This window comes from Hydractinia symbiolongicarpus, chromosome 14, assembly GCF_029227915.1.
Source record: "Hydractinia symbiolongicarpus strain clone_291-10 chromosome 14, HSymV2.1, whole genome shotgun sequence".
NCBI lineage: Eukaryota > Metazoa > Cnidaria > Hydrozoa > Anthoathecata > Hydractiniidae > Hydractinia > Hydractinia symbiolongicarpus.
In genome coordinates this window covers 11007299-11033622 of record NC_079888.1, presented here as the reverse complement: position 1 = coordinate 11033622, position 26324 = coordinate 11007299, and the positions used below count along the sequence as shown (strand labels likewise).

At 34.4% G+C, this 26324-nt stretch overlaps 3 protein-coding genes across 6 annotated transcripts; all 3 read right to left on the bottom strand.

Annotated features, from left to right (window-relative positions):
• Nucleotides 1-4635: 4635 nt before the first annotated feature.
• On the bottom strand, nucleotides 4636-26097 carry LOC130624965 (uncharacterized). Of its 2 annotated transcripts, XM_057440031.1 has the most exons (13): nucleotides 25999-26097; nucleotides 25793-25919; nucleotides 24385-24441; nucleotides 23057-23136; nucleotides 22386-22534; nucleotides 22062-22147; nucleotides 21912-21985; nucleotides 21729-21823; nucleotides 21427-21544; nucleotides 20785-20975; nucleotides 12095-12282; nucleotides 11045-11416; nucleotides 4636-10861 (listed from the first exon to the last, which is right to left on the bottom strand). In XM_057440031.1, the coding sequence occupies exons 2-13, from the start codon at nucleotides 25815-25817 to the stop codon at nucleotides 6165-6167; spliced, it is 6132 nt and encodes a 2043-aa protein (XP_057296014.1). In that variant the 5' UTR covers nucleotides 25818-25919; nucleotides 25999-26097; the 3' UTR covers nucleotides 4636-6164. The 2 variants fall into 2 exon arrangements, with proteins under 2 accessions (XP_057296014.1, XP_057296015.1); XM_057440032.1 differs by lacking the exon at nucleotides 24385-24441.
• LOC130624967 (uncharacterized) lies at nucleotides 14930-17660 on the bottom strand. Of its 3 annotated transcripts, none has more exons than XM_057440034.1 (3): nucleotides 17404-17544; nucleotides 16816-17004; nucleotides 14930-16732 (listed from the first exon to the last, which is right to left on the bottom strand). In XM_057440034.1, the coding sequence occupies exons 1-3, from the start codon at nucleotides 17419-17421 to the stop codon at nucleotides 16532-16534; spliced, it is 408 nt and encodes a 135-aa protein (XP_057296017.1). In that variant the 5' UTR covers nucleotides 17422-17544; the 3' UTR covers nucleotides 14930-16531. The 3 variants fall into 3 exon arrangements, with proteins under 3 accessions (XP_057296017.1, XP_057296018.1, XP_057296019.1); XM_057440035.1 differs by lacking the exon at nucleotides 17404-17544 and adding an exon at nucleotides 17203-17343; XM_057440036.1 differs by lacking the exon at nucleotides 14930-16732 and adding an exon at nucleotides 17203-17361 and having other exon boundaries at nucleotides 16866-17004; nucleotides 17527-17660.
• Nucleotides 17887-18950, bottom strand: LOC130624966 (uncharacterized). Its single transcript, XM_057440033.1, has 2 exons — nucleotides 18815-18950; nucleotides 17887-18183 (listed from the first exon to the last, which is right to left on the bottom strand). Exons 1-2 carry the CDS (start codon nucleotides 18944-18946, stop codon nucleotides 17887-17889), a joined length of 429 nt encoding a protein of 142 aa, XP_057296016.1. The 5' UTR covers nucleotides 18947-18950.
• Nucleotides 26098-26324: the final 227 nt, after the last annotated feature.

Genomic DNA, 26324 nt, shown 5'->3' with positions numbered 1-26324 from the left:
AGAGTGGAGCATAATTCCTTTATTTTGGAGGAAAGAGCATATTTTGAAAGCATGTTACAGTTAAAATCTCCCAAGATAAAAATTTCTTTTTCTTTTGGGAGCTTGTTAAAACACTGTTTAAAATGAGTACACAGGTTTTCGGTACTCTGCAAATCACTACCTCCAGGTGGCCTGTAAACCCCACACACGTAAATAGGTTTAGTTTTTTTCAGGCACACTTTCACCCATAGTGATTCAACATTTTAGAAGTAAAGGTGTTTCAAAAGGTGGCTATCCAAGTTTTCATTAACAAAAATTAGAACACCCCCACCTCGTCTATTCCGATCATTCCTATAACAAACATAGCCATCAATTTTAACGTCATTGTCAGTGATGGTGTCATCAATTTTGGTTTCACAGATGGAGAATACATCAAGTTTTGTTTGATGTAGCAGAAGTTTAACATAGTCTAGTTTGGATGACAGACCATTAATGTTGAGATGGGCCATTTTTAAGCCCTTCCCATTTCTGATTGCCTCAAAATCAAAGTTTTCATCAATAGTAATATTGATGTTGTCCGGGATTTCGTCACCAAATGACTCCTCATTAGCAAAGGGCAAATTACAAGAAAGACAGGGACTGCAAACGAAAAACAGTTTATCTTCAGGAGTCTTCATAAATTGTTGATATTTTTTATCAGAAATACGCTCACATTTTTTATGAGCCCATAATCCACACTTGTCACAAGAAAGTGCTTTGTGTGTTTTTGCCACAGGTTTTAAGCATGAAGAACAGGGATACTTAACAGGACCTGGGTTGAGGCAGATGTCCCCTGACAAGAGGATTAAAAAATAGAAATACTTGTGCCTGCTTGGCTTAAGTTTTGATAAAGCCATTAATTTTAATTGGAGAGTGAGCTGGCTTTCAGAAACTCTATTGCAGGCATCAAGTGAAGAGATAGAAAAGAAACTCCTATCTAGTCGACTCATTTCGTTGTTGTTGGGTGAGCTACTTTTGAACGAAGGTTTTGTATTGCTCAAAAATACAACGAACACAAAAATCAGTTTTAGCGTAAATGTGGGGTTTCCTACCTGAGTAAAGTTATTTTTAAGTCGTAGAGAGATCATTCTACGGTTATGTGCTCTTCCAAAACTATGTTTGAAGGATCTAAGGCAAGCCCATTTCCTTACGATGTTACACAGAAGGAGCAGCAGGAACCCACAACACAGCAAAGCTACCATATTAGATGATAGATGGATAAAAAACTGACTGGGATAAAAACAATTTATTAACAAAAACAATAATTTAAAAACTTACAAAACAACAAATTAAAGAAATGAAAAGATATAAATGAAGTAAAAAAAGGCAGTACAATATATAATAAATCAAAAAGGACTTAGCTGTCAAAGCAGGAGCTCTTCAAGCTTTAGTCTTCTTTTTTCTTTCTTCGACTTAGAGCGCCAAGACCGGAGCGTTTTAGATACGGCCGACCTCAACGAGAGCTAAGCACGGAACCATACACACAAAAGTTTACACTAATTGTAAGAAAATGGTTGTGTTTAGTAATTCTAAATTAAGAAAAGTCAGTTCTTTTAGCATGCTGATTAAGGTTTTTGCCCACAATTTGAAACAAATTAAATTTACATTTTAAAAATAAGTAATTTCTGAACTTTATCTTCAGAATATTTGGAGGAAAAGAACTTCGCAAAATAAAAAAAACCCAGGAAAATGTTTAAAATTTTCAGGGTTAATAACGTTTGATGTGTTTTGCGGGAATATATATATACTGGGAATCTTTAGTTTAAAGCTAGCATTAGCTAGCTACAGCAGCTAATAGCTAGTCACTTAAATATAAACTGGAGACTTAGCTAGGTATAAAGAACATGGCTACATATATATATATATATATATATATATATATATATATATATATATATATATATATATATATATATATATATATATATATATATATATATATATATATATATATATATATATATATATATATATATATATATATATATATATATATATATATATATATATATATATATATATATATATATATATATATATATATATATATATATATATATATATATATATATATATATATATATATATATATATATATATATATATATATATATATATATATATATATATATATATATATATATATATATATATATATATATATATATATATATATATATATATATATATATATATATATATTCCTAGCTAGCTAGCTAGTTGTTGGTGGTGGTTGGCTTTTTATGATGCTAGCTATAAAACATGTCTGGCAACAATAATATAATCAAAACTGAAAATAAAACATGAAAAAACCTTACAGAACCTTGCTATGATTAATTTACAGAACCTTGCTATGATTAATTTATAAAACCATGCTCTTCTTCAAATGTTTTTTTAAAGATTTATTTTGAATGAAAGAGTAGAGAATACTCAAAAAGAACAGCCATCTTTTTCGTAAACACAATTTCCGTTTTATGCTAGGAACTTCATTTAACAGTCCGTATGCTTTGTGAATATCTAATACCGTTTCATATGTAGCGATACCTATATATATATGCTAGAGTTTTTTGGCATAAGGGTATATATATTTATATCGTTATTAGCAGCGGGTTATATATTTACACCTTATGTGCGATTTCTAAGCAGTACATCCCTAATTTTTTTAGTTGAATTTTAGCGTACGGCCACGTCATAGGAAAGTGACCCGTGATTTCCGTGTCGTGGACTCACATTTTTACTCACGCAAGGGAATTAATATATAAGATACTTGAGTTCGAACCCAGCTTTTTTTTTTCTGACGCGCTTTTTCAAAAACGGGGCATTTTCAAGAAGTTTGTGTCAACATTAGAGACATTTCCGAAACTCCAAGTTTAATGAAGTAAAGTTTTTTTGTTTTTATAAGTATAAATACATGGAATTATAAAATAAAATAAATTTATTTTTTTTGACCGAACTTCCCCTTTAAAATAAACTTACTATGTGGTAGCGAAGTTCTTAAAAGAACTGTTTTGATGGTTTTTGATAAAGTTTACTTTATAAATAACTTATATATAAACTATATTAACTCCTTTCTCTTCAAGCGCCTTCTTCCCAAATATCGTCCGCATGGTTTGTTACAAGGAATTGTATTTCGGGAATGTTCCGGGCGATTTCGGGAAAGTGCGGGTGGTTTCGGGGGGCAAACGCCAATTTTATTCAAAAAGTCGCCCGAACTCGCCCGTATATATGCGGGCGTTTGCGGCTTATCGGCACCCTCTTGCTGGAAATTTTTAAGGTTTAAAACCCATGTCGCACAGTAACTTTTTCATCCTTATCCTAATGTTAATACATAATCTATGCAACAGCTTTTGCAGTAAAATTAAAACACATAAAGAAAAAAAGGTTGTTATTAAAATATAGTTAATTTCAAACCGATTAGTCCCTGCAGCCATTTTGGTGTCAGCGGTATGAAAAACTATGCTAAAACTATACTAAGTAAAAGTCCTATTACTTCAGTAAAAGTAAAAATTGAAATAATGACTTGAAACTTAGTATTACATGTTTTTAGACCTGTTTGATGAAATGAACCCAAAAATTTTTTTTACTACTATCATAGTTTCTGAGTTCTTGAGTTTAGCCATTTTTGGAGAGGCCGATAAACTGTTTTTGGCATATCAATTTTGACAAGCCATATGTACAGAAAACATTCAAAGTGATTCTCAGAATTCAAAATAATTCAAACGGATAAAATGTGGTACAGGTCCAAACACCTTATCCAGCTCAGAGAAGTGGGAATGTGCTTCTAAAACACAGTGCCAAATACATAATCTAAATTTTATGCCGTATAAATACAAAGTGGTTAGAAAGTTATTTTTTGTCCACCTGTATCTGCAACACGTTTACTTGTACTAATTGCTCAGCCTGGTGCCACTCACAATTAATTTTTGAATATCCACAGGAACTTTTTATGCAAAATGAAAAATGCTAAACAACTGTACTTGCTTTGCAGAAGTAACAATAGGCTTTATCTTCATCATAACTTCTGTGGATGTTGATTTATGAAAAATATATTATACCTTTAATGCTATAAGCGCTCCACTGGATTTGTAACACATTACACTAAGTGTCCTCCGTGTGAAACAGTTTACGCTTAAGTCTTAATCTGGAGACTTTAGGTCTTCCTGCTTCAAGCAAATATTACTTCTGGCTATACTTTCCCAAATTTTGTTATTTCATAAAATAAACCTGAATATCTACCAAATTATTTATGAAAAATAGGTTCCCGTTCGATAAAAGAAACCTGAGCATTTGCAGAAATTTATTTATGAAATATAGGTTTTAGTTTGTCGTGAAAACATGTTTACCAACATGCAATGCCTTGCATACCTATCTAGCTATATACTCAATTCTTGGCTGTTCACTGTTATGGGAGGTCCAAATAACTAGCTAGCTTTATTTTAAATGACAGAATGCCTTGAAAAATCTTTTGTGCACCTAGCTACATAAAAATAATATATTTAGCTCTTGTACTTTATCACTTAATCATTTAATAACAAATGTGCCCTTGAGTGCTGGCATGGTATAAAATCACAAAATAAATATTATCCAGATGTGACCATCCCTTATCATCAGACATCGGAAAGGCGTTTCTGTTCTTTACTTCTCATTGTGGGGTACCTCAAATTCTTGTAAATCCAATGAAAAAAATTACTTAAGAATTCCTCTTCATTCCCTTGTACTACTCATGGCATTTCTTTACATGTCTTTAGTTCCAACTTACAATCCCTTAGCTTCCAACCGCGTCTGGGTCACAAGTTTCAGCGCTAGCCAAATTGATGGACAACGTCGAGGAACCCTGGGTAATTTTGAAAATATGTGGTTCTGCCTTATGATTCTCAGATATTTGCTGCTGATAACAGCATATTTTAGCCCTCGAGTGCCACACCTCCTTATCTATAGGAGTTAATTATCTAAAGAAAGGGGCAAAATTCAACTACGCCACCATTGTTTAAATATGACATCATAATTTATGCAGCATAATTAAATCTGAAATTCTTTAAATGTGCATATCTTGTGAACAAAAGGTGCATATGCCTGTCATCAAGTTTCTGCCCGCGAAAGATTCTGCCCTTAAAATAGATGCGAAGCTTGAAGCCTATTAACTAGGTTGCTAATAAAGAAGTGTACTTGATTTCAATCTTTTAACGTACCATCGAACGAATAACTCTAACTTGATGATTGTTTTTTTTATGATTATCATTTTCCCGCCTTTTCTAATGAAATTAACTTTATAACATTTTTATAACGTTTTTTAGCCCCTAAAAGCTTGGATAACATTTACTATGCAAAAAAAGTTCAAGTGACTTCATTAAAAAACAATAATCATCTTTATCTAAGCACTCAACGCGTGGAATCAACTTCCAAAATTGTATCATTTGAAGAAACACATAACAACAATATATATATTATTTGTCCTACATATTATTTTTATATCTGCAAATTTTAAAAAAAAAATTAATGAAAATTAACTCCTCTGTATTTAACTTACTATCAATATTTGGTTTTGTCTGAAGGTTTAGTACAAGATTTCGAGTTAAATATAGAAAACAACAAACAAACAACTATAAGTTCTCAACGAGGCATTATATATTCCCATCTAAGAGACGATTAATCAGGGCTGTTCTCACAGAATAAAAATATTAGGTCACAATAAAATGTAAAGCTGGTTAATAAAAATTCACAAATTTGGAAGTAAAATATTTTTTTTACAAAGAAAAAATTAAGGGGGATACACTCTTAATTAGCTTTGGGTAATATTCGTTCGGTATTTAATTTTGCGATTCAATTTCTGACAAAGTTCGCAGGTTTTCTGCTTCACTATCTATAAAGGCTTTAAACGCTCTTGGTATGGTCCATAGATGGGTGTCCCACATTAAGGTAAAGATGAATTAAAAGATAGTTACCTATGTGCATAAAGCACCATAATCCGCCTTTTATCGTCACAGTTCATCGTCGTGCATGAAGCACCAAAACCTGCCCTCATCGCCACAGTCCATCGTCATGCATGAAGCACCAAAACCTGCCCTCATCGCCACAGTCCATCGTCATGCATGAAGCACCAAAACCCGCCGTCATTTCAGTTCTTTTATCACTTTATAATCTGAATATCACGAGTTATTAAGAATTCCTGAACAGTTGCAAATATGATCGTAGCAATGCTCTGCACGATCAAAGTATGCTTTCTTGCATCTCCAACACACGTGTTTTTTACATTTAGAACACGTGATATGTAGACAACCATCGTATCTTTCAATCGGAGCCGTACATTTCGGACAAATGCCTCTATCCTTACCAGGCTCCGACAGCCATATTTGAATACTATCGTCATCCTCCTCTCCTCCTCTTTTGTGTTTTGCACAGGATATATTTGTGTGATATTCAACGGAACAAAATGTACAAATAAGCTGTTGGCAAATGGGACATTGAAATGGTTCTTCGTCAGGTATTTCGCTTTTCCTGTAGATCATACAGCAGTTCGGTGTAACACAATAAGCATATTCGCTTTTATTATCTACGATCATTTTATCCAGCGCGGCTGCGACGAGAACTTTCGTCTCGACAAATTTGCTGATGTCAGCAATACTGACAAGATCATCACACCCATCTTCAGCAGCGCAACCGATAGGTAGGTTGTTATTCTTTACTGCGTGCTTACACATGTTGGCAATGCATTCTTTACAGTAAGAGTGACCACAGCTTTCCAGTTGGTGACTCCTTGAGCTCAAGCTGTCGAAACATATCGGACATGTTTTCGTCTCGTCTACCACTATGTTTGCCTCGCTTACTTCCGAAACAAGTTTCTGTATCATGTCGCTGCAAATGTCGATGCTTCTCTGTTTGCCGAAAATTTCTAAGGTATGTCTCAGAAAATTCATTTCAATATAATTCGCTTTCGATTTGTCATAAAGCTGCTTGAAGTCCACACCGAACTTCTCAAGCAAGCGCTTAATAAAACCTCTCGGATATTTTTCCTTGGTCAAATATATAGTAAAAATTTCTTCGTCTTTATTAACATTTGCCTTCTGCTTCTCGAACAACGACTGGAATCCCTCGGAAAAATCTTTTCGAACGTAGCCAATTATACATTTGCTTCGTCGATCAATCTCGATAATGCAGTCGATACTCTTTTTGACATCATCGATAAATTGACGACCCATCGGTGTCAAGTAAAACCGGAACAATCCTTCCGTACATTGCATATTTATACCACGAGTAGTATCATAAAGCCGCTGGCGTGCCACAGAGAGGTTTTCCATATCTTTCGAAGAGATCGCAATTTCAAAAAACTTTTCACGACGGACTGTTTTTTCTGCAATTTTAACTTCATAACCTTCGGCATTCATTTGGAATGTTTTAATATCCTCTTGAAACAAGCGGTACATGCGTTCTTTGATGCATACAGTGCTTTGAAGTTCAGGAGTAAAGCGAACCATGGCCTGTCCCATGGTTATATTGGTGCGGAGTAACTTCTGGCCTGTGGTGACCTTTTGAAAGCACAGCAGACTTCTGAAATCATAGTCCTTCTGGTTCTTTGTAGGTAACACCGTGACTTTTAAAGCTTCTTTTCCACTATCCTCCATATCCAAAGCTTGTTTGATTTTCATTGTTAACTGCCTCTGCAGCGCGGAAATAACCTCAGGTGTTTCGATCTCACTCTCCTGTCTAGGAATCACACATTTAGTGATTTTAACATTGGGTAAATAACCTGCGATAGCAGATTTGACTTGATCATTACTGTAAAAACGATCGATCCCAGTTACATGAACTTCATTGAGATTTTTATTACTCCCCTTAAAACGGTACAACGTATTCCCAACAAGTAGAGAACGATGTCTAAGTAAATCTCTTCTATGCTCGTCATTGTCAAATGAAAGAAAACCATACCCTTTACCCTGTCTTCGTGTCCAATTAGCTCGTATTTTTAGGGCTTGAGAAGTCACCGCCTGTAGTTTATTTTTCAGGTCAGGTTTCACCTCAATTCTTTTATCGGTGTCCATCTTTTCTAAGTCATCCAACGCTGCCTTGTTGCATACAGCGTCTTGTGCATCTGTGGGCCGTGTAAAAACTATCTTACCCCATAAAAAGGAGCCGTCCTTAAATTTTATTACGTCAGATACCTCACCGAATCTAGCGAAAATCTTTTCGACAGTTTTGACTTGATTTTCGCCTTTTATTTTTACATTTCCAAATAAAACAGATGTGTATTCGGCTTGTGACAGCAAGTTTTTGGACTGTCCGCCTTCTCCGATGATTAAACTGTAAGGGTTCCCATCGCTAATTGGTACCTCCATTATTTTAATTCGTCCACGTTTCATCTCCTTACTGATGGCTTCGTCGAAGCGTTCAATAGCTTCGTTAGCAATAGATCGAACAGTGTATAGCGTCGCTTCTCCAATGTTCTCGTCCAGATCGATAAAAACTTTTTGATGAAGTAATTTCTGCATACTCACTTCCAGTCTACCATTGTACCTGCCAAGTCCTAACCGCATAGCTGTTTCTTTCCCGACTATTTTCCGACACACAGCGGTAACTACGCTCTCTTCGTCACGTCCCACAAGACTATTACTAATTTCCTCTGGAATAGCAGTCACGTTGAGCAGGTAGGGGCGAGACGTGGTCAAAACCTCCTCGAATAACACCCAACCCGGTGTCATTGTCAAGAAGGACAAGGCAGACGAAGGATGTATAAAGTAGGGTTCCTCGGTATCACCTAACCGATAGTATCCTCCTCGCTGATGACCAGAATAATAGGCAAGATTTCTCTTGAAACATCGAAACAGCATTTTCGGCACCTTTTTACTTACGAGAGACATATCGTTAAAATCATCGCCAAACTTGATGTCACAAAGTTTGCTCAGGCTGCTTCTCATCTCGTTGACTAGTTCACGAGTAAAACGTAATGTTTTTGCGTTCATACTGTTCGTCGTACACCATTTATTTTTGCTGCGATCGTCTATACTTAACCATTCTTTATACACTTCCAACAAGGTTAAAACGTCACCGAAACTGCTGCAGAACCTCGTCTTCAAGCGATCAGCAATCTGTTTCTCCTCGTCAGATCCAGCACGAAAGAAAACATTACCACCCACGGAACAAATGGCTGCGATGATCACTGCTTCCAACGGGAAATCGCCTTCGATACCCAACGTGACAAACTTAGCTAACTTTGGTTCGATGGAAAGGGCAGCCATTTTTTCCCCCGTTTCTGTCAAGCAATTACCTCTCACGGCATCTAACTTTATCAGTTCCTTCAAAGCCGACTCTAGGGCGTGTTTGGGCGGCGATTCAACAAAGTCGTAATGCAGAGGATCTTCCACACCAAATTGAAATAACTTCAACAATGCTAGACCGAGATTTTCTCGCAGGATTTCTGGTAGCATTATATCTTCCATCTCATCGAATTCATCCTCAGTGTACAGTCTGTAGCATTTACCTTCCTGGGTACGCCCTGCGCGTCCCATCCTCTGTTCAGCAGAACTTTTCGAGATTGGGCCAATTCTTAAAGAACTTGAATTTTTCTTCGCATCGAAATGCTTCTCTTTGACCATGCCGGTGTCTATTACGTAACGAATACCAGGAATGGTTATAGATGTCTCAGCACTGTTTGTTGCAAACACAATTTTTCGTTTGCCATCCGGGGCTGGATCGAAGACCAGTTGTTGTTCTTCTTGCTTCAGTCTTCCATGTAGCACCAAACAGGAAGTTTTATTTTGTAAATTTCGATCGTTGCTCAGTCTCTCTTGTGCTTTCTCAGTTTCCAATGGTGTTGTTAAAAACACAAGTATATCACCAGCGTGCTCCTCCTGGTGGACCTGCTTCGCTTTCTCTACGGCCGCCTCCAAATAGCTATGTCGTTTGTTCACCTGCTCCCAATAAACCCCAACCGGAAACGTGCGGCCTGCTACGTGAATTCTCGAAGCCATCCCTTGAAAGTAATGCTCAAAAACGGTAGGATCTATGGTGGCTGACGAAATGATTAATCGCAACTCCGGTCTTTCCTTTAACGCTTGTTTGATCATTGCAAGTAAGAGGTCTGTGGCGATACTTCGTTCATGTGCTTCATCAATAACAATACATTTGTACTTCGTAAGTCTGCGATCTCTAAGACATTCATTGAGTAATACCTGATCCGTCATAAACAGGATGGAAGTTGTCTGTCCTTTCTTTTTACTCGTGCCAACAGAGTAGCCAACCCTTTCTCCAACGTTTGTTTTCATTTCGTCTGCAACACGTTTAGCCAAGCTTAACGCCGCCACTTTGCGAGGTTGTGTGCACACAATCACGCCACTTGTAGCGTAGCCAACTTGGTAAAGGTACTGCACAACTTGTGTGCTTTTACCCGACCCGGTTTCGGCCGTTAGAATCGTCACTTGATGATTGCTTATATTTCTAATGATTTCGGATCTTTTAGAATAGATAGGTAACGCCGCATTTAAGCGTTGACACTCTAGGCTGACATTCAAGGCCAATTCTTGCAATTGTTTTAACTTTGTGACAGGTTCGGGTACGCGAAGAAACACATCTTGAATCATTTTAACGTTATCAAAAAATTCTAACTTTTGATCAGTTAGCTCCTTAACAACTTTTTCTTTTGCAGTAACTAGCTGTAACGTAGACGTTAGTTGATCAAGTGTTTGGTTATTCATTTTCTTTCTCTCCTCTACTTGCCGTAACTCTTCTTTTGCCTGTTCCAACTTTTGCTCGTGTTGCGCCGAAGCATCGTCCACTTGTTGAATTATTTGCTTCCAAAGGTGGTCAACTTTGTTTTGCGCCGTCCGATGCTGTTCATCATTTTTTTTAACACCTAAAAATGAAACACACACCTAATTTATATGCTAAATGTGGAGTCATTGAATAATGCTAGGATCTATGTTTGAACACTCTTTTTCTGAAGCCCATCAAAGGAAGTGAGGAAAAAAATGTCCTAGCAATATGCTTCGACATTCACAAGACAGGCTAATCAAGAAATAATAAACATCACACAAACCTGCATTACGCAAGTCAGTCCAACTTTTCCCAACATTGGACGCCTTTACAATACCTGCATTACGCAAATCAGTGCAACTTTTCACAAAATTGGCCGCCTTCACAATATCTCTATTACTCAAATCAGTGCAACCTTTCTCATCATCGGACGCCTCAACAAAAAACGCTTTCTTTATTCTTCTGTCTTTGCTCAGCGCATATGAGACGGATTTTGCATCTTTCCTTTTTGACATATGAACTAAAGTGAATCTTTCGTTACTTGTCAAAGTATATTCTTTTTTTCCAAGCACACCCTTCAGAATTTTCTTTCCATTCTTGTTACTTATCCCATCTTTAAATATAACTTTCACATCGTAAGATTTCTTTTCTTCTCCTGAAAACAAGATAGGATTGAAGTCATATAAAGTGACTAAGTGCACAGAAGTTCATTTGACAAAAATTCATAAAAACGAGGTTGACCGTTTTTTTTATTGAAGCTCAAAACGTTCTTAATAATTTGAACCATCCATGTCTTTTTAAAAATAGATTTAGGAAAAGAATAGCTGCTTTTTTATAAGCAACACCAAAATTTAGGTCGAGGCTTGCTTAGTCATTGTTTGTGGTCTTCCTAATGGGAGAAATTCACGTGGTGTCTTGAGCAGTCAGGCCAGCGTAACAATCAATTTGAGCTTTAGTTTAATCACGTTTTTTTCGCTGTATGAAGTGCAAAACTATTACTGCCGTTTTTATAATCAAGGTTTTCGTCCTTTTTAACAGAACGAACGAAGGGAAAACACCAACCGTATCAAAATCATCCCCACGCCATCAACCCCCTCTAAATATTTTTTTCTATTCTAAACAGCATGAATTCAACCTAAATAGCCCGTAAAAATCGCACAGGTCGTGCACATTATCCGAATCGCTCTTTTATGCATCTTTGGCCGCGTGTTAATATGAAGTAATAAAATTTACTTGGACGAAGGTAATTGCAATGATTTATAGGTGGCGTTATAATAGCGTTTTCGATTACGTTTCCGCACATAACTATATTATTGATAAAATCAGTCCCTACCTTTAACTGTTACCGGAATTAGTTTTTTTCTTACGTCCGGGTTACCATGTGAACCCGGGCTATTGTTTTCAACCGTGCGGGAACTCACATCCAGACTGCTGCTAAAGCTAGGATTGCAGTATTTTTCCAGACTGTTTGTGATAACAGCTTTACAAACTTCAGATTCTGGTATCATTCGGATACGAGACCTTGTAAGAACAAAATAAAATATCAGTCTTTAGAGGAATTGAAGGACTTTCTTGAAGAACAATCCTGGTGTTATATAGGAGTTTATTACCTGACTGATACAAAAATCCGGTTAAGGTGTGCGCAAATGCGTCAAACTTTTCATCAAACTCCATCAAACTAGTGAATTCGATGAAAATTTTGATGCATTTCAGTTGAACCATCAAACACGATTTTTTCGAAAAAATGAGAAAAAAAGAAAAAAAATTGAGTTTGATGGTGTTTCATCGCGATCAAACTTTTCATCAAATAAAATGGGTTCATCAAACCGAGTTTTGCTGTTTGATGGCTCTTTGACGCATTTGAGTCGAATTTCATCAAACAGTCATTTTTAATAACCGCGATGACTGCAAAAAAACATCAACAGTGGAGGGTCTTTCGAACGTTTCGAACGTCTTTCGAACATTTTTGACATTCGAATACTGCTTTTGATATTCCAAAACAAAAGAAATATGCTCATTCGGTCATTCATTGAACGTTGAACAAGACAAAATGGCAACGTCAGAAAGTGAAACAGAGATCAAAAATGGCGATTTGTTTGCCAAAAAAAAAAGAGAAGAAGAAAACGGCTGCTAAAAACAAAAAAGAACTAAAGCTAAAAGTTGATGATAAAGCCAAGGCCGCTAAAGATTGGACAGATGAAGAAACTTCCGAACTCATCGAATTGCTTGAAGTCAACCCTTGTTTGTGGGATATTTTCCATAAGAATTAAACAAATCGTGATTCAAAGGGATTAGCATACTCAGAAATGGCAATGTCTTTGAATACCACTGTCGATTCAGTAAAGACAAAGATAAACAGTCTGAGAACACAGTTGGGAAAAGAGCTTTCTAAGGAAAGAAGCACAAAAAGTCGTCAGAGGGCGGAGAGCTCTATGTCAGCAATTGGTTACACTACCAAAAGCTAGCGTTCTTAGTACCGGTCATTCGTGCTTCGAAAAGCAGAGACACTCTGAAGAGAATGTATTCGAAGAAAGTCGATTGTGAAAATGGAAATGATATTACCTCACCGCAAAATAAAAAGAAGGCACTTGCTGAAAAGAAACTCGATTTACTTTCAAAGTGTACTTTGAAAGTAAATCGAGTAATTCAAAGAAAACAGCTCCCGATGAAGAATCGCCAAAGCCTAAAATGTCCGCGTTTGCTGTTTACGTTGACGAAAAACTGTCACAATTGAATAAAAGTGACAGAAGATTAGCCGAAAAACGCATTTCAGATGTTTTGTTTGATATCAAAATGGCAGAAGATGCTTCGCAGAGTGTAGGCCGCCCTCACCCATTTTATTAGTCAAATAAAGTATAAAAGAATAAAAGAAACAAAGCAAAAACACTGAAACACATCAAAATTAGTATGTTCTTTAAATTAACAAAATTTCCACTGCCATTCCACTGCCCCATCATTAACAAAGTACTCCATGAATGTTTCTCTGACTTTGCACTCATAGATGCATTATGCCCTGTTTCTGGGACTTGCAACGGCGAGTGATTCCTCATTTTCTCGCCATTCTCCTTCTACGACTTCTCCATTTTCAAAAACAGTGTCCGCAAAACAGGGTGGACGGTAAACCTTATTTGAATTCAGGCTTTTCAGAAGCATATTGTGAGGAATAAGCGCGGTAAAATGACATCTTCGACATATTTCGGATCTAAATTAATAATAGTGAAAAAGACTCTCCACCTATTGGCCAAAATACCAAAGAGGTTTTCCGATATTCTTCGCGCCCTACTGTGTCTATAATTGTAGATTTTCTTCTCGCCATTTAATCCTTGTTGAGGAAACGGCTTCATCATAAACTTTTCAAAGCAAAGGCGTCATCTCCAAGAAAAACATAAGGGGCTTCTTCACCATTAGGCAATTTCGCGTCCTTTGGAAGAGTAAAAGTGCCATCTTCTATGCCTTGAAGTAGGGATGTTTTGTTCCATACACCTGAATCATTTACCCTTCCATTAGATCCAACATTGGCATATAAACATTCATATTCAAGACCTGCAATTGCCATTAAAATAATGGAATGATGATGTTTATAGTTATAGTAAAATGAGCCACCATTTTTGAATTTTTGAATCCTCACATGCTTCCCGTCTATTGCTTCTAAAGCGTGCGGAAAATTCCATCTTTCGTCAAATTTTTGAGAAATTTTTGGTTTTGGAAGCCATTATAAAAATGGCAACATAAAAACATAAACAAATAAAAAACATTTTCATAGCACACAAAACAATGATTCGAATTTGTTTTGTGTACTTACAAATTTTTAAAATCGAACGATCTTGAATTCGAAAAGTATCAAAATCGAACATGCGTTTTTTCTTCCTTGTTGCCTTGGAAATAGCAACCTAAATATAGCTTTGTTTGTTTTGTTCACACGGCTGTTTCAGAGCGGAAACTAAGACTGCGCATGCGTCAATAACTACGGTCACGTTGAGGCGCAAGATGGCGGGCGCAAATAAAAACAATCATGATAAATAAGTAACTAACTTTTTGAAATCGCTTTTGCATAATAGAATCTATTTCAGTGGATTTAATTTAGTTTTTTAAAGCATTTGAACACGCCGGAAGCTAAATCGTTCTTTTCCTTGGCGACAAGCATGCTGTTGGAGTAATGCTGTGGCAGTTTTAAAGGCATACTTTTTTTAAAAAAAAAATAGCATGACAACTTGTTCCAACTAATTTTTGGTTTTGTGGACGTTGCGAAGTTATGTGGCTGGTGTATTATATATTTTTGGAAAGCTGAAAGGCTCATCTACAAGGTAAGAAAAACGAAAAAACTGTATCAGTACTTCTGAAAGAATGCTAGAGCGCTGAATTCTGGCAAAAAAAAGTTAGTGTAAAACCAGAAAATTTTAACTCCGCCTTTAACATTATCTACTCTATGATTTATTATAGGCATTAAAACTGTTTCAGATTACTAAGCTAATATTTCACAGAATAACAACACTAAACAACATTCTATTTAAACAACTCTGTAACTCTAAATAAGGTTTCTTTGCTCATACACCACTAACGTAAGCTCAACAAAAAGTCAATGAAAATAAACTATGCATGTAGTAAGCTAATTGTTAACTGTTCAATTCGTTTTCTTTCTGGACCAGCTGATCCACCTTTGAAATGACTAAGAGGAGCTTGGAAAGTAATATCCATTTAAAGAGATAACTAGGTATCTAAGCTGTAAGTGTGAAATTTATTCTTCACGTGCCATTCTTCTTTTTTTAATTTTTGGTTTTAATTGGCTTGATTCAGGATTTGCATTAACAAAATGTTGATTTAATGTATTTCGTAACCGCTCAACTGAGTTTTTGATGCAGCTGTACCTGCTCGACATCCTGTTGATTTCATGATGCAAGCTTTCTCCACCTTAAAAATGTTAAAATTTGACATTTAAGCTAGCTACACATTTTCAGAAAAATAACACATTTTGTAAAACATAAATTTTGGTGTTACCAGGTTTCAAATTTAAGTGGCTGTTTACCTTGTTCCCCATAAAACCCAAATCCAACTTTCCATTTTGCTATGAACGCTGACATGATCTTCAAGCATACGCAGTTTTGGTGAAATGTTAACTTTAGGCCAGTTTGTTCGCAGATGCATCCTGAATTTATTAATTGAAATTTCTAGAATTATGTACTATTTGTATATTATTCTTTCTTTTTGTTTTGTTTTTGGCACACAAAGCCAGTATTTCCTCACACGAGAGATATTTTGCTGAATTGTAAATGTTATGAACTTCTGCAAAGTAAGTAAATAACGTGTGTACTTATCCATTTCTAAGTTCACACTGTGAATAAGCTGGTCATGATACTTTTGTGTTGCAACAATCTCTTTGATGCTGGATGTTAAATTTCGAATGTTTTCTTTTTATAAGAGCAAGATTGTTTTTTACTTTTCTTTAAATAGGTCATTTTTAAATTGCTACATCATTTTTAGTATTAACAAACCTTTAGCAATTTATGTACATGGTTGCCAATAAAACTTTGGCCACTGGGAATTTTAAGACAAAAAAACATTTGCGAATGTCACAAATAATTACTCAGGTAATAAAGATGATCATACCCACCAAACTTCTTTTGTTATTTGCCAAAGTTGAGATTTCTAATTCTAATTCTGTGATTTTATTCTCAGTCTTTATTATATTTTTCTCGTACGCCAGTATATTCCGTTGTAAGCCACCAGATATTACAAGCCAGTTTAACTTATCTTGCTGGTTTGCTAGTTTGGCTTATTCATCTTCCAGCTTTTGCTGCATGTTACTTGTTTCCTTAAGGACTTCGATGTAGTCACCATAATCTGAATCCACTTCATTGTCTTCTGTTGCCAACAGCAGAGCTATTTTTGCATCATAGTCTTGACAAGAAGCCTCAAACATTTTAAACATCTTTTGATATACACCCAAGGAAATATGGAGACCAGGAATACAGACCTAAAATTAGGTGTTCACGTAGATTTTATTTTGAAATTATTATATCAACTTGCAGTGGAAAAACATAAAAATACGATGTATACTTGATCGATTGGTATGTCAAAAAATATGTTGTCAATAACATTATAAAATTCTTTAGCATTTTTAGGGCTCCCACCACTTTCACGAAAATCTGCTAAATTTTCTTCAAGTGTTGCCAGCGACCTTTTCTTAAATTTCTTGCGAGTAAACACTGGGATGTTCATTAGTATAGAACAAACAGCTGTGACGCACTAAACACAAATAGATATTTTATTAGAAACTTTAAGAAATAACCGTTTTTAACTATGCTTTTACCATATCTGCGTACTAAAAACCCATTGTTAAACTACAGGAACTTTATTAAATTGCAAAAAAAAGTTCTGTAAAAATCAATTTATTTTGATTATCAACTAGCAATGTGCTCCAGATCTTAAGTAACTAATATTTACCATTTGCACCAGTTAAAACATACATTGCACACAGAAATTCGTAGTCACCATACATAAATACACGGAATATCGACTCTTTATATTTAACTTGTTCCAGCATTTTTATTTGTGGTCGAAACCTTTCAAAGCAGACTCTTAAGTTTGTTGTTGTGTCTTTCCCTAATTTGTAAAAAAATATATTAAAATTGTTTCGATTTTTACCTTGATCACTTTGAACATTTCTACTTTCGATCACAATTAGACATCACTTGCATAGAATTTTGGATATTCCAGTTTTATTTTGTTGTTTTTCATATTTGTAATATATTGCATTATGTTTGTTACCTTCAAAAATGCTAAATAGTATTGTGTTTTCCTTCTTGTTTGGATGTGGAACATTGCCTACTTGGTATGCCATTTTAAAACTATTTCCTCCATGATCTCCACCAATTTTAACATGGATTTCATTGTCAGGAATGAAACTATGTTTTACAAGTAAATTGTGACATTCTAGCTTTTTGAGTTGATACAGAATGTGGCCAACTACATTATATAGATACCCCCAGGGCCTGGGTATAACGGATACCCTGTTTCCAACTGATAATTTAGTGAGAGGAGCCAGCTCAACTCTCAGTCCTTGGCCTACCCATTCAGCAGCGACACTTCTTGCTTTTTCTTTTGATTCAATTTTTATGTTAAATGTTTTTAACCAACGTGAATTTCACGTAGTTGATTCCATGGGATGTTTAAATTTGATTTCATTGCTGTGATGTGATTTGCTGGGATAATGACTTCTGTACCCAAATTTTTAATGATAGTATTTCTGTCACTTTCTTCCATAGAATTTAGCAGTGCCATGGTCTGTTTTGTGACAGATTGTGTTTCTTCACCAGACATCAGATGGATTAACTCCTTGGCTGTATTTGCTCTATATCGCACATTCCTTTCACATGTTTCATCAGATGACTTGCGAGGAATTCTAATAGGTGTTATTGTCAATGGCTAAAATATGGAACATATGTTATTGATTTGTTTTATGTAAAATGTAATATTAGTATTAAAATTATCATATTGTTACAGACAGTTATGTGTACTTTATTTAATATAACATAGCATTTTTGTATAAAGTAGTTTACACATTCTTTTATATAAGATTACTTAACGATGTAGACGCCTTAGCACATCAAAATTTATCAAATCCCCTAATATATAGGATGGTTTTTATTGACCCCAAAACTTCCTATATTCTGTGACCACTCTAGCCACTTTAAATATTTATTATTTACTCAGAACATTTTAAAATTTTGTCTTGTTCTTATTATAATTTGTTTTTGTATAAAAAATGTGTATAATTTGTATTAAAAAATGTGTATAATTAGTATAAAGAATGTGTAGAATTGCAAAAAATGATAACCTAGGTATGCACATATATAAACATATGCAAAAGCAACTTATTTTCAGTCTCAGTTTTTAAGGGGCAAATTTTTGATTTCAACCTCAAAATGGCTTGCAAAAGTATAATATTAATTTTTTGCTTTCTCAGCCGTTTGAAAATCAGTTGCTTGTTAAAAAAACTGTCAAATCACTTAATAATCACTTTTATTGAGTCCACTCCATACATAAGTTATCTTACTTGTGAACTTCCACTGGGCAGTTGAACAGTTTTATTCGGCAAGTTTGACTGCTGCATTTTTATTCCAACCATGTGGGCAATGCATTCTTCTACCTTTTTCGGTACAGGCTTGGAAGGGCTCAACTGCATCATTTCCAGTGTTGTAAATGGCAAAGCTGGAGAGCATGTGTGCGATTGTGCAGACAGCAGTTTAAATGAACAACCACATGTCCCCTTGACAACTTGTGTGTTTAAAATCCTGGAAATTCACAAACCAGGCGAGGCATCCCCGGGTGGTGTTGGGATGCTGCAGGTGGAACATCTATTTGAATTTTTCAACAAATTTGTTAAGCATAGTGCACAAAACCCGTGGTTACATTCCTTTATCATTAACGGCCTTTTTATAATATTGCTACACAAAGCACAAATCAGATGTTCCCAGTTGCCTTCACTGGTATTTATGCCTGAGAGAACATTTCCACTATAGTTAAAAAGTTCAGAAGTTTTTCTGTAAATTTTATTAAGTTCTAGGGGTGTCCAAGTTTTTTTCTGCAGAATCAATGTCCTTGTGTGTTGGATTACCACCTCCCCTTCTTTTCATAGGTTTGCCACCTCTTTTTTTTGTGCACTTAATATGCATGTTTAGCACTCGGTGTCTTTATGTGCATACCATTTAACAGGCACCATAGCGGTAGCTGAGTCACGTTTTAGGACATTACTTATGGTAGCAAAGCACGAGTGACAGAATTTTTTTGGATGAACGCCTGCCTTATCAGAGTAAAAATCAGCTCTGAAAATAATATCCAAGTTCTTTATGTGCTCTTCGACAATATGTGATCGATCAGGCAGAGTGTTCCCACATATTCGACACAGCTTGTTTAACTGAGCTAGGTGTAAATCCCCGGTAGCCATCTTGAACTTTAACAAAAAATTTGAAAAAAAAGTACCTAACGTTTGATACAATATCAATTCGTAATGTACTGATACCTACAATTCTTTTTTTATTCAAATCTCGTAACTATCTCAGAATGATTTTTATAAAAATTATCTATGGGATAACTTTGTATCTGAAAATATTTTGCTTTAAATTGGCGTGGTGTCCACAGTCTTCAAAGGATGGTAAAAGTTTTTGTTTTGTTTCCGCTAGGCAACAACCGAATGGCTTTGTATTTGAATTAATCTTATTGGTATAGGACTATATTTTATTTAAACTACTTAGTTTCCAATCCTTAAAATGCCTATTAAACCTGGTGCTAGCTACCCTAAAATTTGTTGACTTTTAGGTGCATCTTGCCCCAGCCCTTATTTTAAATTTTTTTTTGACATGCGCAGTCTGAGTTTCCGAAATCTCGCTAGCTGAAACAGCCGTGTTCAGAAAGGAATATTTATTTGCAGACCAGATACAGTCAGGTAATAAAACGGATACTGACCGGTTTTGATGTTACACTGTAAAATACAAACCCTCAGTCAAGGGCACAAACCTCGCAAGCTCAGTCTGTACTTTTAACCTCAGGCTTTGTATTTCACAGTACAACATCAAAACCAGTCAGTATCCGTTAAGCATTCCATTTTTAGGCGTTTCAAAAAGTTCCAGGAGTAGTGACCACCCTAAACATTGTTTCGATTTAATCATTATATAGATTTGGTTACATCCAATTTGAGAGAGAATGTCTACATGAAATCAGTATAATAAACCACAAGTCTACAAATTCAATAAACACTTCATACTTCGTATAGAACTCAGCAGACTATTTATCAGTACACCGGATAACTTATGATTTCTTCAGTAAATCTTTCAATTTTTGACGACTTGGTATTTGCTTACATCAAAAGTGACTCAAAAGTTCGTTTTCATGTGTTGTATTTACATTAGTTTCTCTTTGGAGGAAGAAAATATTTCTCCCTTCTCAGTTTGTATCGTTTAGAAAGTTGAAAAAAGAAAAAAAGAAAATCTAAATCTAAGATAAAAAATTTAAAAAAAAAATGTTTACTTTTTTACCGCATCTTCTACTGTCGCTCTCCACTCCTTTTCTTCTTGTGTCTCGTTCTTTCGATCCATAGTTGTTAATTCCAACACAATCATTTTCTTTGATGTTAGACAATTCAGTATATGTGTATCAAATTGTTGCATAATGTAAATCTCTCCTGCAGCAGATTGAATGGCTGGTTTGATGTAGTCAAACTAATATAGAATTAAAAATGTAAAACATGTTAAACTTGCAACTTGCAAACATACAGCAAAGTTATGAAGTGGTCGCATTAAAATAATGCAGGGGGACAGTAAATACAGCTAAAGACAGTTCAAACAATATTTTATTTATCATTATATAAAATGTACCTCAAGAAGGCAAAAACGAACAAACCTATTTCTTAAATTTTTGCAGGACTGTACTTTGCTGGTAATTGATTATTTTACTTTGTCATATGGTAAATCACAAATGATTATTTGAACTTCTCTTCATAGGTTAAATGTTTTAATATGTAAACATTTATTAAAATTATAGCATAGGTAAAGATACATCTCAAGCAGAGCATTATTTGCAAAGATGGAAATTAAATTGTTAAAAAAAACATAACCAAGTTTGTGTTAAATCAAATCATTATGTTATAAAAAATGCAGCTCAAACACGCACCTGTCCCTTTGAAAGGGAAACAAACGTTTTCCTATGCAACAATTTCATACGATCTGTGTTGACATGGAATAAAAATTCTTGATCTTCAAACTCTTTTACAGCAATGGGTGGAAGATAGCTAAAAAATTAAACTGGCATGAATACCATCAACGTAAATGTTTGCATACATAATTCCATTTTTTTTAGATTAACTACGAGGAATCTTCGTAAAGCTTGTTTCTCCATGTTTTGTTGACAAAATAGAAGGGTTCGTTCACAAGTTTAAGGTTTTCTCTTTCAAAGCTCTATAGATCAATTCTAACCTTTTCTTAGCAGGATATTGACTGTCAATGGAAATGACATCATTAAAAAATTCTGGTGTGACTATTGGTACTCCTGATGCCAGTGCACAAGTGAGCTGAAAGTGAGAAAAGGAAATAATGCTTTAAATAAAATGAAATAAATATGAACATGCATGAAATAAATATTTGAACTGAAGTATTTACTTTTAGTTTTAAATTAATCTTGCTCATAACCAAATGGGTAACATTCTGTGACCAACGATCAACATAAGTGCCTCCTAGATATATGAGAAGACGGTAACAACCCTTGTTAAATAATTTGAAACAAAGCTTTAAATAGCTTTAAAAACTTACCTATTAAAAGAAGATTTTCTTTCAACTTGTTTAACAAATGTGGATCCGTAATACATGATGTGACTACATGGCGAGCTATTTCAAATCTATTGTAAATAAGTAAATTTTGCTCTTAAAGAGCGGGAAGGAACTGGAACAATTATTCAATGAGAAATAAAAAAATTATCACTTTATTTTCACATATTCAAATTACTTCAAAATTATCTTACATTTGGGAGTGAATGCAGCAAAGTCATGGTTGGTAGCATTGAAGTTTAGTGTGACCTTGTGGTTGGTCCATGACGATGATCAATGCTGACAGAAATTATAAATACCAATATTTACCTAAATGTATAGCTTTGCATTCCTAGCTGTATAGTGTCACCCTCATTTAAAATTACTGAACTATTTTGTAGAAAGTTACTTCCAACTGTTGTGCCATACTTTGACATATCCCGTAATATTACTTCAGCCCTTACTGCAGCACCTTCAAGCTGAAATGAAAACATGCACATGAAAAGATAACTTTCAACACTATGTGATTCATGAAGTTGGGATTGTGGTGAAAATCTTTTGGACTGTAGACTGTAAAATAATTAAAAATTGCATTATTTTTCATAAAAATATAGCATATCTTTTGTGTAGATTAGCCAATCAAACTATAAGAATTATAATAATGCATAATATTGAATAACTTTTTTTGTTTGTCTCTTTATTTGTTTAAGACAAAAAGTAACTTTAGTCATGGTAATACTGAATTGGTCGATGTGGAAATCATAATAGTAGCAAAAAATTGGTTCATAATTTTTCACTTCCATATCCAAAATAAATAATAAATAAAATTGACATCATTGTATAGATAACTTATCTGGTTTTCAGAAAAATATATTTTTATATGAAAATATTGTAAAAAGAGGAAATTTTTGTATTATACTTAGCATAAAGTATTTAAGTGGTACAACTTCCTAAGATAAGTAAGCAAGCAAGCAAGCAATTTTAATAATTTTTTACTTTACCTTTCCTTCGTCTTCACATATAAACATTGCATGTTTCCAGCTGATGCCATTACCTTCAGGAAGGATGAAATGATTGCTACCTACAAAAAATGCATTCTAAAGCAAGGCACAATAAATACTTTAATAAAATGCATTGGACGCTCCATGAATTTTTGGTGGTTGTCCTTACATAGCATTCAAGTGAATGCTGGTTTCCAAGGTATTACTTTGTGACTGCTAATGTGAATCTTATTCATGTCAACATGTTTCTTAAATAGATTTTGTTACATTGCACAAAAAATTAAAATGCTTTTTCACATAAATGCAATGCAACATGGGATAATGAAATTTGTAATATTTGGACCTCTTTTTGGTGTAGCATCTAGTAGGTTTTCCAGGTAGTAGGTTTTTTGGTTTGGTCTAAGCAATGTGCTCTGGGAATACCACATGTAAGCAGTGATTCAGCAATTATTGAGTGTGAAACGTTTTAAAAACTTTTTAAATTAAACACAAATATAGATATTTGTCTGTTATTTCTATTTACAGGATTAATTCTTGTCATACAAATTATTACAGGACACAGCTATCAATAAGAAATAAATAATTTTTGTTGGTGTTTTTAGCAGTTTATTTTTAAAATATAGCCATTTTACCCAGCAGTTTTTCCAGCCATATGCTATAATCATGGTATAAATTGTAAGAAAATCCAATTTTTTGATTGTTTCTTGAACAGCACCAACTGACATTTTTGTAGACATATGGGGCAACTAAATAGCTTTTAGCTTGTCACACCCAACGTCATGTCTTCATTATGTTGGTATGAGCTAATATCAGAAATAATTAATACTATTAAAGATTTTACATCAAACCAAATATATTACCAAGATTTTAAGTCCTGGATATATCTGTGAAACTTGAAAAATTTACTTTGACAAATTTGAAGATTATAGTACAGAAAAATTGTAAAAATGGAAAAAGTACAAATAATTGCATGTGGATGTGAAATTGAAACCCTGAAACATAACAGATGTGATAATGAAGTTACTCTAGTCAATGCTTATAGTTTGTTTGCCCCATGAGTTATATGCTATGAGGGGTGGAGTTCCTAATTATATCTATGGTATTCCATGGATCTAAGTCAAAAACAACTTATATTTATAATTTTTTTCAAGCTTTAATGACTGGACAATTAGGATAAGGATTCAGTGAATAAAACTGCTGCCAATTTTTATTTTTATAAAAAAGTTTTTAACTGATTTTGTTTTCCTTTAGGATTTTTGTTTTTGGTAGTCTAAGGTATAAGAAGACATAATTAATTCATACAAAAGGACCACAGATACAAGGCTTACCATCAAAACCTATAGTATAGGTTTTTCCAGAAAGCAATCGAAAACAATTTCCTCGACCTATAAACAAAAAAAATCTATAGGTTCCTATATATACTTCTTAAAAGTTATTTTCCCTTCATACCATACAAAATATCGTTTTTAATGCAATAATCACTTTAATTTTCTTAGTTTCCTAACTTCTGACCTCAAAATCTGCTATAATAATATGCTAAATATGCCTTTAAATAAAACTACCAAAGGAGTTGTTGTTTTGCTTCTAAAGGACATGTGTGAGTTAAAAAAAGTTTTGTTTATTAGCCATTGAAACATTATACCATTACAAAGGTTGTCACCAATAGTATTAAGTTGGTGAAGCAATTCCAGTGTTTTTATAAGGTTGAGGCCAAACAAATTAGAAAATAATGGAAATAACTGCATCTCCAGTATGGGTAATTAGGGACCACCTGGCAACAATATGGAACCAATTTTCTAAAGCTAGGCCAAACCATCTGTTTTGGAACAAAAAGGTTAATGACGTCACTAAAAAACCTTTTAGCCTCAAAATCTCTGTAACCATTCGTCAAAAGCACGGTACCCTATAAATTTACTTCATCAGTGATTTTTGATTGATCCTTCTGCATCAATAGTGTAGTGACGATGTCATAAATATTGAAATGACATTTCTTTCCCATTGTTTTTCTGCCTAGGTGGATTCTCCCACAGAATTATCTACCTAACCGTTTGTGAAAAAAACACAACCCTTATTTTAATCAAGATCTAGATAATGAACAATTTTTTGAAAAAAGTATAGATATTATTTCTCCCAAGGCCACCTTTTCCACCCATATTTTTGAGGTCTGCATAAACCTTCTCACCAAGTAAGATTTAACACGAAAATATTTCACATCACTATTCATGTCCTATGTAGTCAGAATACTTAGTATTGTTATTTCGTCAATTAAAATAATATGCACATAGGATGCACACAAAAATTCCATTTAAAGGGAATCCGAGGTATAAAATGATGTTGGGCTTATAATATAGTCCTGAAAAGCTCTTTTCGTTCTCAAGATATTCACATTTTAAGAATTACAGATTTAATTATGCTGCATAAATTATGTCATATTTAAGTAATAAATTTTGATATTTTCTGTCATCATTAATTTTAAACCTGTTAAGGAATATGCAAAAAATTAAGAGTCCTGGGACGAGCAAACGAGTGTCATTTTGTCAAAAAAATTATGTTGATCAATTTTATAATATCTATGCATTAATAAAGTTTGAATGCATATCCCTTAACAGGTCTAAAATAAGTACAAATTGCACTCATTTCTTGGTAGGAAACAAAAATATAGCATATATTTTGTGTAGATTAGCCAATCACAGTGCAAAAAGAGCTCTAACCATATGATAAAGCTAGTTATAATACCACTTTGTTCTTTCAAAATCCACATTTTTGGTATGTTTCACTTTTTTGATCAAGAACATACAGTCCAATCCATTTATATCACACCATGCATGTGATTCCCAATTGTCTGCTTCTTTTTTTTTTGTACCTAAAGATAGATAGGGCGCCGCACTTTAGTCACTGAAAACAAAAAATGTAGCTGTAAAATAAAAAAAAACATGCATCACCTTCGTTTTTCCGATTGATGACAGTCCACACCAAGTACGTTGACAAGCCTCCAAGTTTGGAACAGCAGAATTGTTTTCATGTTAGATCTAGCCAGAAAAAAACAGCAACCCAAAGTCGATCAAACATTTAAAAATACATTTTACAGTCAATAATTATCGACTTTTTGGTTTCAGTTTATTAGGCTGCATGGCACGGAATTCCGAGAAATAAATTTCTTCTTTATTTATACTCTTCTGCGTATATAATTAGGACTCTTATGTTTGTGCATAATACACAAAGAACATTAATAAAATTTTAGATTATTTAGTTTTAATGTATGTGTTTT

Coding starts and splice junctions, on each gene's coding strand:
- LOC130624967 (XM_057440034.1), bottom strand. Junction 16,733..16,815: donor TTGACATACCAATCGATCAA/GTATACATCGTA, acceptor ACCTAATTTTAG/GTCTGTATTCCTGGTCTCCA.
- LOC130624965 (XM_057440031.1), bottom strand. CDS start 25,817: ATGTGGATTTTGAAAGAACAAAGTG. Junction 21,824..21,911: donor AGATTAATTTAAAACTAAAA/GTAAATACTTCA, acceptor TCTCACTTTCAG/CTCACTTGTGCACTGGCATC. Junction 21,545..21,728: donor CAATATCCTGCTAAGAAAAG/GTTAGAATTGAT, acceptor TTAATTTTTTAG/CTATCTTCCACCCATTGCTG.
- LOC130624966 (XM_057440033.1), bottom strand. CDS start 18,946: ATGATGCAGTTGAGCCCTTCCAAGCCTGTACCGAAAAAGGTAGAAGAA. Junction 18,184..18,814: donor TGCCCAGTGGAAGTTCACAA/GTAAGATAACTT, acceptor TCCATATTTTAG/CCATTGACAATAACACCTAT.